Genomic DNA, 20,000 nt, shown 5'->3' on the forward strand with positions numbered 1-20,000 from the left:
GTGCAGTTCCTCGGCGTGCCCTACGCCGCCGCCCCGACCGGCGAGCGGCGCTTCCAGCCCCCCGAGCCGCCCGTGCCCTGGCCCGAGGTGCGCAACGCCACCCACTTTGCGCCCGTGTGCCCGCAGACCATCGTGGAGGGCCGGCTGCCGGACGTGATGCTGCCGGTGTGGTTCACCAACAGCATCGACGTGGTCTCCTCCTGGGTGCAGGACCAGAGCGAGGACTGCCTCTTCCTCAACATCTACGTTCCCACGGAGGATGGTGAGTTGACACCCACCCCGACCCCCCCATCCTCCTGTCTTCCCAGGTCTACTGTGGTCACGGCCTGGGGGGGTAGTAGATTGGGGTGTGCGGTGGGGAAGGGGGGAGGCTGGGGTGATGGTGTGATGGGCGCAGGGACAAGGTTTGGATTCAACTTGGAACTTAGAACCTACTGTTTTGTTTTATTTTGGTAAGAGGGGTCTGTCTGTCTGTCTCTCTGTCTGTCTGTCTGTCTGTCTGTCTGTCTGTCTGTCTGTCTGTCTGTCTGTCTGTCTGTCTGTCTGTCTGTCTGTCTGTCTGTCTGTCTGTCTGTCTGTCTGTCTGTCTGTCGTCTGTCTGTCTGTCTGTCTATTGTCTGTCCGTCACCATGCGTGCCTGTCCGTCTGTACGTCCGTCCTTACAGAGAAAGCGCATGACCCACTGCATGCATAACTGTGCATGCTACTTACTGTATCATATGAATCTCAAGTGTTCTCACATTACTAAAAGAAGGGCTTGTGGGAGAAGTGGATGCTTGCCAGAGAGTGTGTGCGCGTGCTTGTGCGCGCGCGCGCGCGCGCGCGCGTGTGTGTGTGTGTGTGTGTGTGTGTGTGTGTGTGTGTGTGTGTGTGTGTGTGTGTGTGTGTGTGTGTGTGTGTGTGTGTGTGTGTGTGTGTGTGTGTGTGCGCGCGTGCGCGTGTGTGACCCCCACCGCATATGTTTATTTAAATTCATCCCCATGGTTACTTTACCCCTCATCTATTTTCACTTCCCCTTCGCTCTCTCCAGTTTGTAGACCTTTTGATGTCTTTTTATAACAGGAATGTTTACCATAACAAGGCAAACGACAACAACAACCTACAGCATATATGAATAGCCTAGCCCATATAACACGCATATGGGCTGATCCTGCAGAGGTCCCTCTTTCCACCGTGGCACAGACCGACCCATCTTCCTTATCGCACGGCCCCTCATTCCTCCTATTCCAACCTCCGATTTTGAAAAACCCCGAAAACTAAACGGTGTAGTTTCCGGTGACGAAGTGTATAAGGGTGTGTAGTAATTCGTAAAAAAAGACCATGGAAGATATCGACTTTCTCTCTCTCCTCCTCCTCCTCCATTTTCCTAGTCCCAAGTCGGTCTCCGCCCCCCCCCCCCCCCCCGCCTCGCCCCTCCACCTGGCTCCACTCACTCATCACGTCCCCTTTGTGAGCGCGCACAATGCCTCAAATTCATGGAACATAAAGCCAGCGTGACCATAATCAGCGCTATTGATAAGCGTGACCGGTCGGCCAGCTGATCAGAGGGCCCTAAGTGAGATTGTCATGCTTGTTCTTCCGTCTCCTTTCTGTCCGTCTCCTGTCGTTCTTTCTTCCTCTCTTTTTTTTCCCCTCGCTCACTCTTTCATGCTCCCTCTGTTTCTGTCTTTAATCTCACTCATTCTCCCACTTCCCTTTTACTCTCTGTCTCTTCATTTAGCCGAACTCTGGAGTACTCTTTTGTAGTAAAGCAGCTTTCGCTAATGAGATCATATTTAGTCTTTTTCTTTGTGTTTGTTTCTTTATTTCCCCCTCTCCATCTCTCACGCTCCTTTCAGTTCCATTCCTCACTCAGTCAGTCTGCTACAAACGCATCCATTTGCGAGTCTGTGTGTGTGTGTGTGTGTGTGTGTGTGTGTGTGTGTGTGTGTGTGTGTGTGTGTGTGTGTGTGTGTGTGTGTGTGTGTGTGTGTGTGTGTGTGTGTGTGTGTGCGTTACACCTGAATACGCGTGCGTTTGCCTTGATACGCGGCTGCATGCCAGCTCCTGTGTGCGTTTGTTGACCTGGTCCTCGGAGCTCCATGTTATTCTTTAGTCTTCTATTCATTTTTCAGTCAAAAGAATATCCAAGGAATGTGCCCGGAAACCCGGCAAGAAAATATGTAGACAAGGAGGTATGTATATTATGTATGCAATTTCTACATTACCCTCAACCTCCCCTACCCAACTCCCCCTCCCCAACCCCCATCCACAAATCCCACTGCAAAATGGAAGGCGGCTGAGTCCCAACAATATAGCAGTGACTTATTGTGTGTGTCAAAGCAAGTATCGGGCACGACAGCGCTGTTGTCATGGAGGAAAAAAACACCACCCTTGTTCTGCTTCTTGACTTTAATTGGTCCAATGTACCTAGCTGGTTGGTCGTAGCGTGGTAAACACAGGTGTAGCTCATGACCATAATTAGGGGCTGGTCTTGCTGAGGGGCTGTCCTGTGCGCTAGCAATGGAGCAACATGGGAGATGTAGGCGTGTGTTGAACCGTGTGGCTGCTCCGGAACACATGGGCTGCGTACCAAATTGCTAGGAGGCTTTCTGTAATCTTTCCAGGATCGTCCCCTCATTAGTCGTCTATTTGTGAACAGGGTGCATGCATTGAGACAGCCTCGAACGGAGACCAAATTGGACACAGCGGCGGCACTTCTGGTTGCCATGGTAATTGGAGGACAGCGAACATGCGGCTAACAATGCCGCCCTTAATGCAGACAAAATACAACACTGTGTGTTTAACACATGGTGCGCCTCTTAATGAGAACCAATTCAATCAGAGAGTAAGTAGGACAGCAGCATACCCCACATTTTTTCAACCATTGGCACAACAACGCGATTGCACTGCCGCGTCGGGGCCATGTGACACTGCACACGACTGTAGCAGTACGCTCCTGCACCCACCCAGTGTGACCCAGAACGACCAGCTCTCAAGGATGCATCCTAGCTGCCGGGGAATCACGGCCTGTGTGAATGGGAACAGACTCTGAATTCATGTGTTCACGCGGTGACACCTGTGTTTGCCCCGCTACGACTCCTGTCGTGAAAAGAGCCCACTGTCTCGTGCTCGGGGAGTCTGAGATTGCCATGCCACCCGTCGCCTCCTCCTCCACGGGCCACTGGCCTGGTGAGAGAGCCTCCGTTGTTTACCGGGGGAGGGTGGGAGGGTTGGAAGGGAGGGGGAGAGGAGGGGGGGGGGGGGGGGGGGGGCGGCAAGAAGGGGGGCCGGCGGCTATGGCAGAATTGACCATGTGCCAGATAGAACAGGTCAGGAGTGTGTCCCCATACTGGCTCGGATGTACAAGGTGATGGGCAGATATTTTAAGACGATAGAAGAAGCGTGTTTGCTCACACACACACACACACACACACACACACACATCCATGTGCAGACATGTGCGCATTGACAAATACACACACACACACACACACACACACACACACACACAGACACACACAAACACCCCATTGCCATCCCAGGAGATTGTGTGTTAAACAAGAAGATAGGCTGGACCTTTAGCACATGCTCTCTATTAAAATGAGGCGATCTGAGTTCTATTGGCTGGGGGGGGGGGGGGGGGGGCACCTTATCAAGCGGTGTTACATCAAGATAATGACCCTTGTCTCCCCAATCGTTGTTACCTCCCTCCCATGTCTTGCTCTCTGCCTTGCTCTCTCCCCTCTTCCTCCTCTTTCAAACACTTCATCTACCTCTCTCTCGCTCGCTCACTCCCTCTCTCTCGCTCGCTCCCTCTGCCTTTATCTCCCTGCTTCCCCAGGTGTGTGTGTGTGTCTGTGTGTGTGTGTGGGTGCGTGCGTTCATGGGATAGCAGCTACCTCCCTAATAGGCGATGTGTGAGGATTCCTCAGGGTGGGCAGAAGGCAGCGTTATTAGTCCATGTCCATCCAACCTCCTTCTTATTAGATTGTTAGAGAAAAAAACCTGTTTTCCCTCACTTGCTTTTAGTCTCTCCTCCCCTCCTTTCTAGACTTTCATTTTCTCTTGGCAGCGACGCCCTGTAGCACACTATTTTCTTTTCTTCATTATTTATCAGTAACTGATGAAGAGACCGGAGCAGTGAAAGGGTACCGTGGCAGATCAGTAAGGGAAGAAAACAAGCAGAGAGCAGGAGATGTATTGAGTGGGGAGGGGAGAAAGAGGGAGGGGGGGATGATGTAATGACAGGAGTGAGGGAGAGAGAGAGAGAGAACTCTCTCCCGAAGTACAAGGTGAAGGGGCGTAGACATCGTCTGAGGTCTTCATCTTTTGTCTCTCCTCCCTTTCTCAGTGTATTTAAAAATCACAAGTGGACGTTTTCGGCACTTCAAAGGGGTGTCTCTTTCATGTCCATTATTTTTTAATGCGCCTGCTCTCTGAGTGTGGTCATTAAATCGGAACATGCTGGGGAAGGGGTGGTGTGTCTGTTTCGGTGAAAGCGTCCCTCCTTCCACACCCACTCTTATTTGAAGTGTTTTGCGGAAAGGATGTTAAAAAAATAAATAATATGAATTAAAAGGAGAATTCATCCTCGCACACATTTCAAAGTGTCTTAGGTGAACGGTAGTTATTGGGGTCATCTTTGTGAAACAAAAACATTCCAATATGTCAAACAAAACGCATATCGGCTGTTCCAGATACAGTACCGCCATCAAAACCACCATCACCCTCCAACCCCAGCACCACCTTTAGTCCAGCCACAGCCCAGTTCACTGCATGGGACGCCTTCACAGGACACAGGACTAAGCCACAGCAATTGGCCAACGATTGTTCATCGAGCCCCAGCCACTGGGACACAAATCAAACCTGTCTCTGTCTGGAATAGATGCAATCTATCGAGATTGATGTGTACCCCAGATAGTCTAACAACCACACCTGTATTGTAGCAGAGAGACACCAGCTAAATGTTTATGGCGTAATGAGGCTGCAGGCTGTCAAGTTAGCGATATAACTATACACAGGCTTCATGGGGGGGGGATGGGGCGCGCCAACGTCGTGCATAATAAAACGCATCCCTTTCTAAACACAAAATGGTCCGACGTCAACGAATAAACTGCACTACCAGAGAAATCTTTTCCGACCCACAGTCGGACTCAATATGTGAATTCCTTCATTTGGTTCAGTTCTAATGGAAATACAACACTTGAGCGCGCAGCAAAAAGCGAATATGATGTTAGACAAGTTGGAAAGGAGCCAAACCTAGAAATGTATCTCACAATAACCGCAATTGCGATAACTACACAAATGTGACTCTTAACAGTTTCCTTTGCATGCTGATGAATAAAAGTTACACTATTCTCACGTTGCTTTGCGGCTCTAACACTCTGAATGTGTTTTTTGCGTTGAGAGCTGTCGAAGGGCTTCATTGTCATCATTTCACAATAAAAGAACAAGCTGCCGTTCTGGTTGAGTAGGCCCAGGGCTCGTCTCGTCACGTGGGACCACAGGACAGATGTTAACGTTGGGGGGGACATGGCTATTATGTGTCTTTTTATTTTCCTAATCTAACAACCAAGGAAAAATGTGGATAGCTGCGTCATTTAGCACCCCTGTGGTGATGTCATAGGGGTGCTGCCATTGGGCAGTGTGGTGGGCGATTGCAACATGGGTGCGTCTGCCAGCAATTCAGTTCCTTCCTTGTGTGATTTAGACGAGGCATTATATTACCCGCTGCCTCTTTTTCCATCCATTCCTTCCCTTTACCCATCCTTCTCTCCACCGCTCTCACTTCCTCTCAACTTCCCTCTCTTCCCGAGGCTTTGTTCCAGTTTCATACGAGTTGAAGGAGAACCCTTTGGGATCTCCTTCCCTTCTCTATCGGACTCTCTGTCTTTTTCACACACGCACGCACACACGCAAACACACACGCACGCACACACATACACACACATATGCACATGGATGCACGCACATGGATGCACACATATACATATACAATCACTCCCTCATACAGACACACACACATATACACACGCACGCACACACACAAATAAATACACTCTGAGACAAAATCTCTCATTCCGCTCAGACATGAGCGGAAGGATCATTGCATCATTTCCTGAGTTAAGTAGCCGCTAACTTTGTGTGTGTGTGTGTGCGTGTGTCTGTGAGTGTGTGTGTGTGTGTACGCCTGTGTGTGAGGCCAAAGAGTACTGTTTTTCTCGGCCTCCGAATAAATTACTAGAAATGTTGGAGAACATATTATATATTGAAATGACGTATGAAATAAATGTATAGAGATGCGGAAGCCGTTTAGGTCACGCCTGTTTTTACCAAATAAATAATATACACCATATGAATGTTTTAATCATGCATCAAAACATTTTCTGTTTTGTATGTGTATGTAATGATTTAATGCACAGTAGCCTATGTAATAATTCAAGCTTTTAATCATAATAATACATCTTCTAAATAATATATCAAATCCAACATGTCATGATTACACCACAGTTTGTTTCAATCCCAGATACAATCTTGCCCCTCCCAACTCCCCTAGCAGCTCGTACATAGCATTGCGTGGCTATTTTTGGAGGTTCGTTTCGTGGGCCCGGTGGTGGCAGAGCTCAAGGCCGGGCCAGCCAAGCTCGCATATTTTGTCACCTCATGAATATTTCAGGTAAGAGAATCCGTCAACACGGCTACCAAAGAGAGAGACGAGGCGAAATGAGGAAAAAGGAAAATGTAACAGCTTCCGCTGTCGTTTCCATTTCGCTTGGCGGTCATTATTTATGAAGTGAGTTATCCTTCTCCCTGCTCTGAAACATCTAACAAGCTACTGAACGTTGGCACGCCATTTTCCTTGAGGATTATGATGTTGATGATGGAGGGGCCGGCTCCAGACTGTTCATGTCAACACCTCCGTGTTTTGGGAGTAAGAGAGAGAGAGGGAAAGAGGAAGGGGGGAGAGAGAGAGAGAGAGAGAGAGAGAGAGAGAGAGAGAGAGAGAGAGAGAGAGAGAGAGAGAGAGAGAGAATAATGATGCAGAATCTACATATGTACATATGTGCGCTTCATCTCTGAGGATAATCACCGCTGGAGACAATTATTCCGCAGGCTCAGTGGTGACACATAGCCCATGGAAATATCCTAGCAGCTATAAAAGGGAAAATTGGGCAAATATTTGATGGCATTTGATGGCTTATATGTATAATATATATATTATTATTTGTAGCAGTACGAAAAGTTCTGGGAGATTCTAAGTGATTTGAAAGAATAAATTGACAGAGCCTACCTGTTAGCCTCCCTCTCAAGCCATCGCTCTAGTTTTACACTGCGTACAGTTGCATTCACTCCAATAGGCATTATTCCACTGAACACGCTCCTCCCCTCAGGTGACCAGCCCTCATACACATGAACACACTCACGTCATCCAACACTCAGGACCTCTGCAGATCTGGTGCCTAGTAGTAGGAAATTTGGGTGGGCGGGGGGGCTGCCAAGTCCCTTTAATTACGTTGTGATATTAAATTGGGTCGATTTAACAGGAGCATTACAAGGAAGGGTTGGGGGATACCTAAACGTAACATTTTGGACCACACACACACCCACACCCACTCACACAATTAACAATTAATGAATGATGACATTGAATGGGATTCTGATTCCTGTTTGTAGAAATATGCCAAGAGAACACTAGTCAATAACTTCATATTATTGTGTTTGCAGGGTGTGTGTGTGTGTGTGTGTGTGTGTGTGTGTGTGTGTGTGTGTGTGTGTGTGTGTGTGTGTGTGTGTGTGTGTGTGTGTGTGTGTGTGTGTGTGTGTGCGTGCGTGTGTGTGTGTGTGTGTGTGTGTTGGAAGTCGAATGGATTTTTATAGAACAGGAAGTTTGTGGCAGCACCAGGCCAGATGGTGGGTATGAGGCTAATTGCATAGAATCGGGACAAACAGCGGTGTCACCTTGGCCGAGCAATCAGAAGGAATGAGCGAGAAAGAGAGAGGGGGCGAGAGAGAAAGGCGGGTGGTAGCGAGCGAGAGAGTGCACCGTGCACCATTAGGATTAGAGCAGAGGGAACAAGAGGAGATACATGGTGGGGTGTGGTAGCCATCGAGTTGGATAAAATAAAAATTGGATGTAACACTCGCATGTGGTAGAACCTTTTCCCACGCAGCGAGGCGTAGCAGATAGAGCGACGCATTGTTTTGGGTTTGTTTGTTTGCTCTGGTTGTCTGAAGGCCACTGTCTGGATAACACTTGCTCTCAGAAGCACCAGCTTCTGGGCCTTGTCCAACCGTCACATCGTTGGGGGAATAAAACATTGTTTTACCATTTCCCTTCCCTGTTTTACTAGATTACATTTGAGAGAAGACTTGTCAAATATTCATCTTGCGCGGCATCTTGTTAGCAAACTTGCCGACACCCTGCTTAAATCCTCTGTTTCGGTGTTACCTTGGTGCTGTGGCTCTTTAATGTAACCTTCAAAACAGCTCACTGTTTAATTTGGAATTTCACATCGTACGTAACATATAAAAAAAAAAAAAAAGTATTATGGTTATTTCCTACGAGTCGCTATGTATTTAGCAGTTATTTATCATGGTTGATCATTATTGCAGTTATTCAAGTGTGTCGGCCAAATCTGATTCGGCCGACACTCATTTTAAACTTATTTGAAAAGGAATGTGCTTTTTCGAGACCGAATAATTACTATCAAAGCTTTTAGAAGTATGTAAGGAAGGACGATAAAATGTAATGCGTGCGGTAAAATAGGTCATGTCCCTATGAATACAGAATGTGAATAAAAGCAGCTGTATGAAGACTGTGCCTACTTTAAAGACTTCCGTAAGATCTCCTTTAGATCCATTTGTTGTGTTGACTAAATGTATGTAAATTATAAATTTACATTAGATTGAGGCGCCGTTCAATGTACTTGCGCCGTCTTTTGCATATCCCTTGCTTTTTGTCTTTTGATGCGCTTACGACCACCGTTTTCACTTTCCTATCTAAATTTGTTCAGCATTAATATTCCTTTGTCTCTGGATTATGCATCTGCATTTGTATCATTTTTCCATTCCAGGACGGCTCTCGTTCACTGTAACCGCCTGGCCCTCTCCTCACTGCGAGGCAAGGCACTGAGGGCATGGTGTTAATCCACTTTAAATGTCTTTCTAAGCCAAATTGCTTGGAAAGACATGGGAGACTTTGCTTAGAGACACCTTGTGTACTGTAACACGTAGATCTAGACTGCAGTAAATATGCCGCAAAGTGACAATAGTGGCCCTCGAGGCAACCTTGGGCTTTATAATTAGTTTCTGTGTGTGCCCAGAAGCCTTGTTTGTGAACAAAAAAAAACATGAAATTGCCATCAAAGGCCCCTGCAGCCTCCAGGTGCAAGTGTAATGGGGCTGCTTTAGCACTGCTTCATTTCTAATTAATCTGCCCGAATGCATATCCATTTCAACGCTTCATTTATAAATGTATCCTTCATGGATCTATTGTATTCATTTAGAATTGATCACTCCCATGTCTGGTTTTAGTCTAAACCTTTCTCAAAATGAACAGCAAGAATAACAGCATTCTCTTAAAATGTGGGTCTTGGTCTGGGTTTCATTCACTGTACAGTTGGGTTTGGTCGAGGTAGGATGTATTCGATAAATCTTTGTTAAAAGTTTATCTTTGATATCTTATCTCCCCTCTCGCTCTCTCGCTCTCTCGCTCTCTCCCTCCTTCTTTATCTATTTTATCTTAACATTCTTCACACATCAGGCAGGAAAGGCCGGTTTTGTCTAAAATGACATTGATGAAGCAAACAGACACGCTACAACCGGGCAGCCAGAGCCAAAGAAAGATCCACAGCATATATTGCGTGTGCGTATTTGTGTGTGATTGCCCTAAGCAACGTCTCCCTTCCCTCTTTCAGCTTCTAGTTATAGTCGGGCGCTGGCTGTTGTACGGCGTCCGCAGATGTGTTCAATCGTGCAACCCACTTCACGGAACCTTGCCCTAGTTACACACCCTGTCCTCTCTGACGACTTTTTTTTGGTTCTCGCTGTCTTATTGACCTTTCCTTTGCTTATTTTTATGTCCCAATACCTGGTTCTGATTTATCAGTTGTTTGCCATTGCCCCTTTCAGAGTTGCAGAGAGCTGCATTACCATTACAAAGAGAGATCCACCGAAATATATTTTCTTCAATCTGTACGTGTTTTGAGATGTGCTCATTATGATGCCAGGATGGTTGAGGAGGAAACACAAACACACACACACACATAAACACCCAATCCTGCACACACACACACGCACGCACGCACGCACACACGCACACACGCACACACACACATGCACACACACTGCATGACTGCTGGTCGTGCACCCTCTCCCCCTGGCTGGTCCTTTATTTCTCTTGAGAAATGTCTCAGGATCTAGACATCATTAACCACCTTGGATCCCCTGGGTGGCCGCCGTTTAATGTTTAATTTCACACCACAAGGGGAGGAGGAGGGGCGGAGGCCTTGCGGGTGAAGGAGGAGGAAGAGGAGGAGGAGGAGGAGACACACGGGAGGGAAGAGGGAGAGATGGCAGAGCGGTGAAGGGGGCGGACGTGTTTGTGTGCGTGTGTTTTCCTGGTCATTTTTGTGAACCCGGCAATTAGTCACACTAAGGCATTTAGTCTGCGTGGTTTGTAATGGAAGCCTTAAGCCTTCTGCCTGTCAAGTTAAGCCCCCCCCCCCCCCTCCCCCTCTGCTCACACAAACACACACAGAGACACACACACGCACACTAACGTGCACACACCCACACAAACTTCTTTAGAATCAATGTCCCTCTCTCAAACCTTTATGCTTTGCACATAATAAATGATAATGATAATTAAACCACATGGTCATTTATTTTAATACATGAAATTAGAAGGTAGAAAGACTGTCACACTGGAAGAAAAAAACTCACACGTGCACACACACAGACACACACGCACACGCACACACACACATAAATAAAGATAACTCAGTTAGTCTGATGCGTCTGCTGCTTAATCTGTGTGTGTGTGTGTGTGTGTGTGTGTGTGTGTGTGTGTGTGTGTGTGTGTGTGTGTGTGTGTGTGTGTGTGTGTGTGTGTGTGTGTGTGTGTGTGTGTGTGTGTGTGTGTGTCAGCGTGTCAGCACATCAGTGACAGCTTGGAACACCTCAGCAACTTTGGTTTGACACCAACTGTCAATAGCCAATCACTCCTTTCATTAAGTCTATTCGAAGAAGGGAAATGGACCGTGGGTGTGAACTCGTGTGTGTAGGTGCACATGCTTAGGACGCACTTAAGTGCACGCATGCTGGAAATAATGAGAACGCACCTTAAACAAGTTACAATTGAATTGCCTTTGCACTCACATGGATATGAGCAGATTCATAGATAGAATTCTGTTTGCGTGTCTGCCTGTGCACATGTATGTGTGTGTGTGTGTGTGTGTGTGTGTGTGTGTGTGTGTGTGTGTGTGTGTGTGTGTGTGTGTGTGTGTGTGTGTGTGTGTGTGTGTGTGTGTGTGTGTGTGTGTGTGTGTGTGCGTGTCACATCACAATCTAAGTCTCTTTCATCTCTCTCCCGATTGGTCCCTGGAGTTTTCGAGACACACTATCGTCGGGATAAAAGCCTCGGGAGGCACAACAGGAGGCGCATGTTTCTTCTTTTCCGCTGCCTCCAATCAAATGACAGAGACCATTATTAGGTTTACTCACACCTAACACTAGCAAGCTCTAGCAATTTTTTCTCTCCCTCTCTCTCTCTCTCTCTCTCTCTCTCTCTGTCTCTCTCGCTCTCTCCCTCTGTCTCTGTCTCTCGCTCCCTCTCTCTCTCTCTCTGCATCACCCTCCATCACTCTTTCTTCTATTTTTGCAGTTTGTTTCATCCTCAATTTTGAGTTAACTTCCCTGCCCCTATTTCACTTTCTTCCTCTTTTTCAGTTGTTTTTTCCATTATCTTTGTTGTCACTTATTTTTATTTTTTTCCGTATCGGTTCACAGCAGAAAGATGATTAGTATTTTTTTTCCCAACTCTCTAGGAAATACTCTAGCCTGTTTTTTGGACATCTGAACGTCTGCCAGACCTTTTAACCTCTGTACAAAAAACAACTGGAAGCAGACATAGGTTCAAGTTGGATTGAGATTTTGAAGTCACTGAATACTATTTACTAAATTCTTCTAGTAGTACTACAATGCTGCTGGCTGGTCAATAAGGAAATTATGCTTCAAACTTATTTCGTAAATAATACTATTTTAGAGTAAAAGCAGCATATGTATTATTAGGGATAAAAGTCCCTGGGACAAGACGTTGAGAACAGGTGTGTAATGGTTGGGCTGCAGTGACTAGAAATAAACTCTTCGAAATGAATAACAAGAACTCTAATTCAGTTTTTCATTTTAAAGAGATTTCTATAATGGTACACAGAAAGATGGAATTTTCAGGATGGATAGAGAAGGATGTTAACATTTTTTTTTTCTCCCAGTGCATCAAGTGATTTCATTCCCGCTTTTATGTTGCCTTCAGAGACGGAGCAGGCATCCGATATGTTGTGTCTCTCTTTTCTTTATGTTTCTTTCATGAGTCTTTCATGTTTACTGTGCGTTCAAATTCATGCTTCTTCCTCTACCATGTCTCCTCCATGTCTCCTCCTTCTTCCCTCTATTTCTCTCCCTCCCTCTCTCTTTCTTACTCTCTCTTGTTTTCGCTCTCGCTCTCTCTCCCTTGCTCTCTTGATCTCTTTCGTTCTTTTTTTCTTTCTCTCTCTGGTTTTCCTTACCCACGATGCGTTCCGAGATGAGAAGTACAGCTGGTTCTACCTGCTCAAAGTGCTGCATCAATAATTCCATAGCTTAAAGGATTTGGCTGGTTTGTTAAGACCCTAGGTTAATTGTTGACATTAATGTTTGTAAATGATTGTTGTTCAACTCACCACCACCCGCGGTGAGCACGTGTTCCGAAATCGGGCGGTTGGCGATTCCATTGGCATCCATTGTGTTTCAAAGAATTGTTCAGCAGCTGCCAAAGCTGTATCTTTGTTTCGTCCAACACAAGTAGGCACCTACAAACTGCCCTGGCTCTAGTTCTCTCCACAAACTAAGAAAGACGCATGCTCACCGACTTAAGAGATTGAGAGCTGAAAAGTTTGAATTCTCTGCAAAGATAATGGCTGTATGTGGGGCTACCAATTCAGAAATTCCCTAATTTCCCAATGTCTGAATCAGACGCTGACGATGCTTAGAAAATACGCGCATTTGGCGAACCCATTCTGCCGCACTTGTGCGAGCTACAGTACTCTGAATAAATTGAAATCAGACTGGCGGAGAGGGATAGATTGGGGCATACGCACACAACTGAAATTGATTTGCAGGGAGAGTGAAGGAAAGCAATATATATAGAAGTATATATGTAATATTGAAAATTGCTCTGCACTCAGAATTCAGAATCATTTCACTGCCTAAAACGCAGCCGCCATCTTGGCTCAGAATTCTATCGGCAAGCCTCAATCTTTAAGTTAGCGAGCATGGGCATTGGTGTGTAATCAAAGAATTAAACTTTGGGACTTGTTTGATTGTGGAGAAACTACCTATTGTTCTTCATATACACTAACTTGTGTTTGACAAGACAAAGATATAGCTTTGGGAGCTGATAAACACTAGTTTGGAATACAATGGATGCCAATGACCGCGAGAGTGGGTAAGTTCAACAAAATCACGGCTGATCTACATCTCGACATAGACGATGTCAACAATTAACTTGTGTTCTTAGTAACTGGCCAAATCCTTTAAAATGTACTTTCATGAAGGCTGCAGTGGGCAAGTGGACCTCTGAGGAATTTTTGGGGGGAGTTGGTTTGTGATATTAACATGTTTAAGGACTTTAATTTGGCTAAGAGTTTGACAGGAGCAGTAAGCGAGAGAGGGAGACCTTTTTATCCGCCATCACAGGAGATGTGGGGGGAAACAAGGGAGAGATTACTTCTTATTTCAGTTTGTGGCTGAAAATTTATTTCCCTATGCGAAAGAGAGGAGAGATTGAGTACATAGTGCTACTACTACTACTACTATTACCCGCAGCCATGCGCCCTACCAGAACAACATTAGGTACGTTGCCTTTATGTTCTATCAAAGAGAATTATTCAGTTCACAGGAAACCATGTAAGAAGCTTCAAATCCACACGTTTGTGTATTCATGTGCAGTACTTGGTAGAGGCTACCTATGAACTGTGCAGAGGATGTGATGCAAGTTAAGTGTGCCACGCACATACTCGTGTGTAGGTCAGTGCCCTTCCTGCCTTTAAGTATTCAGACATTGGTGTGTGTGTGTGTGTGTGTGTGTGTGTGTGTGTGTGTAGAAAAAAGATTACATTAACATTAGTTGATCTATGCCCGAGGACACAACATGCATCTCTCTTCTCAAATTGGCCTTTTCTATCATAATAATCATGTATTCAAATTCAATACAACCTTTAACCTCCTCAACCCTAACTAAGATATTACAGTAACCTTCTCTGCACATAAGTTAAGTCCTTTATTCATCCCTTTTTAGGGGAAATTCTTTCTCTGCTTTTGACCCATCCGGGTAGCCGGTGAAACACATACACACAGAGGTCCACACACATGGGGGCACACACATGGGGGCACACCGGCACTACCGGAGCAGTGGGCTGCCGCGGTGCAGCGCCCGGGGAGCAGGTGGGGGTTTCAGATGCCTTGCTCAAGGGCACCTCATCCGTGGATTTTTCTCAGGATTCGAACTGGCCACCCTCCGGTTACCAGTCCAACTCCTTCACCAGTATGCCACGGATGCCCCCATCCGCCCACATGACTATTCAGTAGGACAGAAAGGGAACACGAGATAACAAAATGGGAACTGCCGTGAACCAATTTGTGGCCAAGATGGCTGCCCTACTGTACTGCCCTGCGTCCAGCATCATGGCTCCAGATTCAAGATGGAAGAAGCGATTTCAGGTGTCAACGATGGCCGAGCTCTTAGCAATTCTATCGGCGCATTCGTTGGTTAAAAGACGGATGTTGAAAGGGAAAGGTAGGGGTGGATACATAGAGAAGCCTTAGGGAAATGAGGGAAGAGCGCCCGCTGGAGAGAGAGAAAGAGACATCAAAAGAAGGCAGGTTCTGTCACCTGCAGTATAACTCAAACCTGCTTTTTTTGGTCCAAACGTTTCAGCATATCAAAGCGATCACCTGGCCGGGGCCACGTCCGCCACATCAGAAGGGCTTGTCAGGCAGGATGAATAAGTAACACCTTTTTTAAAGAGGGACAGCGGTGTCGAGCTAGGTTGACATTTTTATTTCTTAAATTCTTCCCTTTTCTCTTTTGGAGACTATTAAGTGCCTTTTACGGTTGGGCTGCTGTCAAGATCTGAATGAACACAAGGCAGCTGTGATATCAGCAAATAGACAGAAAAATTGAATTAAGTATATGTTTCCCTTTTTATATCTCTCTCTCTATCTATCTATCTATCTATCTATCTATCTATCTATCTATCTATCTATCTATCTATCTATCTATCTATCTATCTATCTATGTATAGATAGATAGATAGATAGATAGATAGATAGATAGATAGATAGATAGATAGATAGATAGATAGATAGATAGATAGATAGATAGATAGATAGATAGATAGATAGATAGATAGATAGATAGATAGATAGATAGATAGATAGATAGATAGATAGATAGATAGATAGATAGATAGATAGATAGATAGATAGATAGATAGATAGATAGATAGATAGATAGATAGATAGATAGATAGATAGATAGATAGATAGATAGATAGATAGATAGATAGATAGATAGATAGATAGATAGACATAATTTCCCTACAGGTGCGGGTTTGTCATGGAAATGAGAAATAACATTGACATACCTTTTCGAGGTTAGGGGGGACAATCTATTTTGTGACACAACAAGCTATGATTAAAAACAATATAAATAATTACACACCCAGAAAGATGACGTGAATTTATTAACGTGTGTATGTGTGTGTGTGTGTGTGTGTGTTTGTTCTTGTGTGTTTGTGTGTGTCTGTGTGGGTGTGTGTTTGTGCTTGCGTGTTTATACGTGTGTGTGTGTGTGTGTGTGTGTGTGTCTGTGTGTGTGTGTGTGTGTGTGTGTGTGTGTGTGTGTGTGTGTGTGTGTGTGTGTGTGTGTGTGTGTGTGTGTGTGTGTGTGTGTGTGTGTGTATGCGCGTGTGTGTGCCTGTGTGTGCGTGTCCGTCTGTGTGTGTGCGTGCCCATCAATGCTGTTTGTGTTTGTTGGTTCAAAATCTCTCTATACATAAAAATAATCAAAGGCGGGCGAGAACAAAGGCAAAAGGGGGACACTGAGGAAGGAGAGAGCAGTCCTTCAGAAGGACGGCCCGCCAGGGGAGACGGATGACCGGGGAAGGAAGGATGGCTTGAGGAGAGCAGGGAGGAGAGGAGGGGAGGCAGGAATGCGTCCTCCATCCTCCCTCTTCCGGCTTGGCTAGAGAGCCCCCAACGTTGACACATGCAATAGCAATCATTTACATGGTGTCATTTGTCTCCATTGTGCTGTCCTGATTGATGATAACATCATACCTCAATAGCACTGCCGTTGTAGCCCTGTTACTGAGAGTGGCGCCAGGGGTTGTGTTTTCTTTCTTTTTTTTTGTCGTCGCGTTACCCAATCACAGCTTGGTTTGAGTCCTTGTTAAGAACATTGCCGCTGTTGTTATCGCTCACTCAAAACCCCCACCAGACTTCCCGATGACCTGGGAGCTAATGCTCAATTTCAGCAGTCGCATTACCTCATCACATTCATGCACTGTTTTTACAACATGTCAATTTGTGAAGGTATGCAATTGTAGCAAGGCTATAATAAAACATTGTCAGACAATGGAGTATTTCATCATTGTTTGCATGAGGATATATAAAAGTGACTCAGTTAATCAGATTAGTTAGTAAAAAAAATAAAAGTGTTTTATGAATGCATCAATTTTAAAATAACGTTTTGGGTCAAATATAGGATTAAGGAAATAGGATTTATATAGCTGGTAACAATATTAAAGTAAAATGAATGAAAAATGTATTGTTTCCAGCATTACAGTGTCCGCATATGTCCTCAACATTGAGTGCTCATAATGCAACCATCTTTGAATTCCCTAGCATACCATAGATAATTAACTTCAGGCACAGATATTGCCGGTAGAGTCCTCAATGCAGACTATTAATTATGGCCTACATGGTGAACATCGTAAGAGGCAGTAATGGCCTATTTCCTCACCTCAGTCTCCTTTAACAGCGTTCTCCTTACCAAAGACCTCACAGTACCTTAGACCGGCTCCAATTGACTCCTATTGCATGCTGCTTGTGCGTGCGAGGAACCCAGCCAGAGTCAAAGCCCATAACATTGTACTCTAACTGTAATCCATTTGTTCCAGCAAGGCATGCTGGGTCTTCTAGTCAGCAAGCTGGCATCAGGAGGGGAGACACACCGCTCTGTACTCTGTCCATGAGGATGGAAGTGAGGCTAAAGCACGGGAACCCCCCCTGTGGCCCCATCCATCTGTCACAAAGACACACACACACACACACACACACACGCACACACACGCACACCATAAGCACACACAGACAAACATACACAGATACACTTATACACACACGCACGTGCACACACACACACAGACACACACATACACACACACACACACACACACACACACACACACACACATGCATTCCAACAAGTCTCTTGTGCCGGCATAACAGACGTGTGCGAAATAGCTCAGGAAGTTGTGTTGCCGTTTAGCAGATGCCTCCTTGTTTATTTTGTGGTTATTTTTAAATATATATGCTTCAAATTTGAAACAAATGCAGAAGAACTAAAGCATGTACCACAGGAGGCATTAAACGGGGCTAAGCCATGATGTCACTATTTTTTGGACTTACTTACGTTCATTCAGATCCATGTCATTGGCAGAACAGGTAAGGGGTAGGCGTGTTGCTGAAGTCTGTGCTGGTCCGTATGTTTTGATTTTCACATGATATTGAGCCCTTTAGTTGCAAACTTTCTTTATTTTATACCTAACCTTAGGTTAATCTAGCCAAACCTTTACACCAATTCATTCCAACATCATACACAAAGATACATCTTCAAACGGCAAACTAGCTTCCTGTGCACAATACAGTGCACATTTGAACGACTTTAAATATTTATCATTTAAATTAAGGATAGACATTAAGTAGTGTGTGTGTGTGCGCGTGTGTTTGAGAGAGAGAATGAGCTAAGTTATATTTTCAAGACTTTTCTCCATGTGTATCACTATCACAAATTAAAATGTATAAAGGTATATGTGGCCTTTGTATCAGCATATGTATCAAAATGACTTTCCTTGGTAGCGCACAACTCAATCCAGGGTTTGCCGTACAAAAGAAGCTACTGAAAAAGTAGGCCAAAGAGAGAAAGACAACAATACGTATACATTTATATCAACTATACAGTATATCAGTACACTTATGCAAGTGGACCCTTTTAAAAGTAGTTTTAGTATTTTCCATTCAACATCATTCCATCATAACAACAGCCAAAAAGTACCCTGTTTATTCATTTATTGACAACAATAATTAAAGTCACAATCCTATTTTATCCCTGAATGAGGTCTTTTTGATTCCATGCCAGACTAGCCTAGCCACTCTTAATCTATCTGATTTAAAACATTTACTGTAAATTGACATGAAGTGCAAACACTTTTATAGACTCTTTTTTATTTTCTACAACCCTATTAGAAATATCAATTTGGATGATCATTCAATCAGGGTGAGAACGGTTTTCCACAGTATGGCCTGATAGAAGAATAACAACAAAGCATTATCAATAAAAATGTATGAAACAACTTCTGCTAGTTAGTTTTACATCATATTGAATAAAACATTTTTATTCTCTCCAACCGTACTAATTAGTTAGATGGTGGTATAGAGATGTCATCATCCGCCTCATACCCTAACTCCTTTGGAGTTTACATGCTAAACGGCTAAATGGCCTCAGACAGCATGTTCTGCAGTAGGGGCTAATCTTGAATGCTATGCTCATTTAACATTTTAACTGCTGTGGGATTGTCCAATGTGTGATTGGACAATACTGGGCCTCTCTCTCTCCATGGATACGGGCTACAGTTGAAAACCATGCATTTAGTCGGTGGGAGATGGAAAATACTGACATAAATGACGCATGCCCATTTGGGGACTGACACCTGAAAATACTTGACTTACTTCCTCGTGTCTCTGAGAAACTGAGTTTGATTGTAGAAACAGTAGGACGTTCAGAAGGGGCGCTGTGCCTGGTCTATAGCCACTTCCGGGAAACCCTGCAATCACATATCTGCCCATGGTTCTGGTCGGCTCCCGGGGGCGCTTGCAACCGCGGCAACAGCTGTGAATTCAGACGATGTAATTGGCTGATGAAAGAGACATAATTGAATCTACTGATGTAGAAGGGCATCACACAAACTGTGTGTGTGTGTGTGTGTGTGTGTGTGTGTGTGTGTGTGTGTGTGTGTGTGTGTGTGTGTGTGTGTGTGTGTGTGTGTGTGTGTGTGTGTGTGTGTGTGTGTGTGTGTGTGTGTGTGTGTGTGTGTGTGTGTGTTGAACATCGCCTGCCCCAGCAAAATGCTTACCGACCAGATGACATTTAATTGAAATAGGACGTTTGCCACAGTCCAATCCTTCAGATTTTAATCTCATTTTAATAAAAGCTTGACTGCACACACACACACACAGTCGCACACAAACACCAGTATAAATACATTGTGTGCTTGTTATACAAGCACACGATGTATTCTGTCTCTTTGAACGATCAGTTGGGGGTTACTCTGAAGGTATGTCTTCAAGCTCTTCTCTGCTGCTAATTAACTTTACAGTTAAAACACTCCAGAAGTACTTTTAATTTCTTACTACCACAACTAGTATGGCCCAAGGCTTGGGGATTTTCCTGTTTCTCTCCTTTTCCATTGGCATTTATG

The 20,000-nt window shown here is 44.9% G+C and overlaps 1 protein-coding gene across 2 annotated transcripts in view; it reads left to right on the forward strand.

Annotated features, from left to right (window-relative positions):
- Nucleotides 1-36: 36 nt before the first annotated feature.
- The window catches only part of nlgn1 (neuroligin 1), a 117,364-nt gene continuing 97,400 nt past the window's right edge, over nucleotides 37-20,000 (forward strand). The window contains exon 1 of one of the 2 annotated variants that reach the window (XM_060067017.1): nucleotides 37-262. In XM_060067017.1, coding sequence (XP_059923000.1) covers nucleotides 157-262 — 106 coding nt within the window. In that variant the 5' untranslated portion in view covers nucleotides 37-156. The remainder of the gene's footprint in view (nucleotides 263-20,000) is intronic. The other variant, XM_060067016.1, reaches the window with a different exon arrangement.

Source organism: Gadus macrocephalus, chromosome 12 (assembly GCF_031168955.1).
Source record: "Gadus macrocephalus chromosome 12, ASM3116895v1".
Taxonomy (NCBI): Eukaryota; Metazoa; Chordata; class Actinopteri; order Gadiformes; family Gadidae; genus Gadus; species Gadus macrocephalus.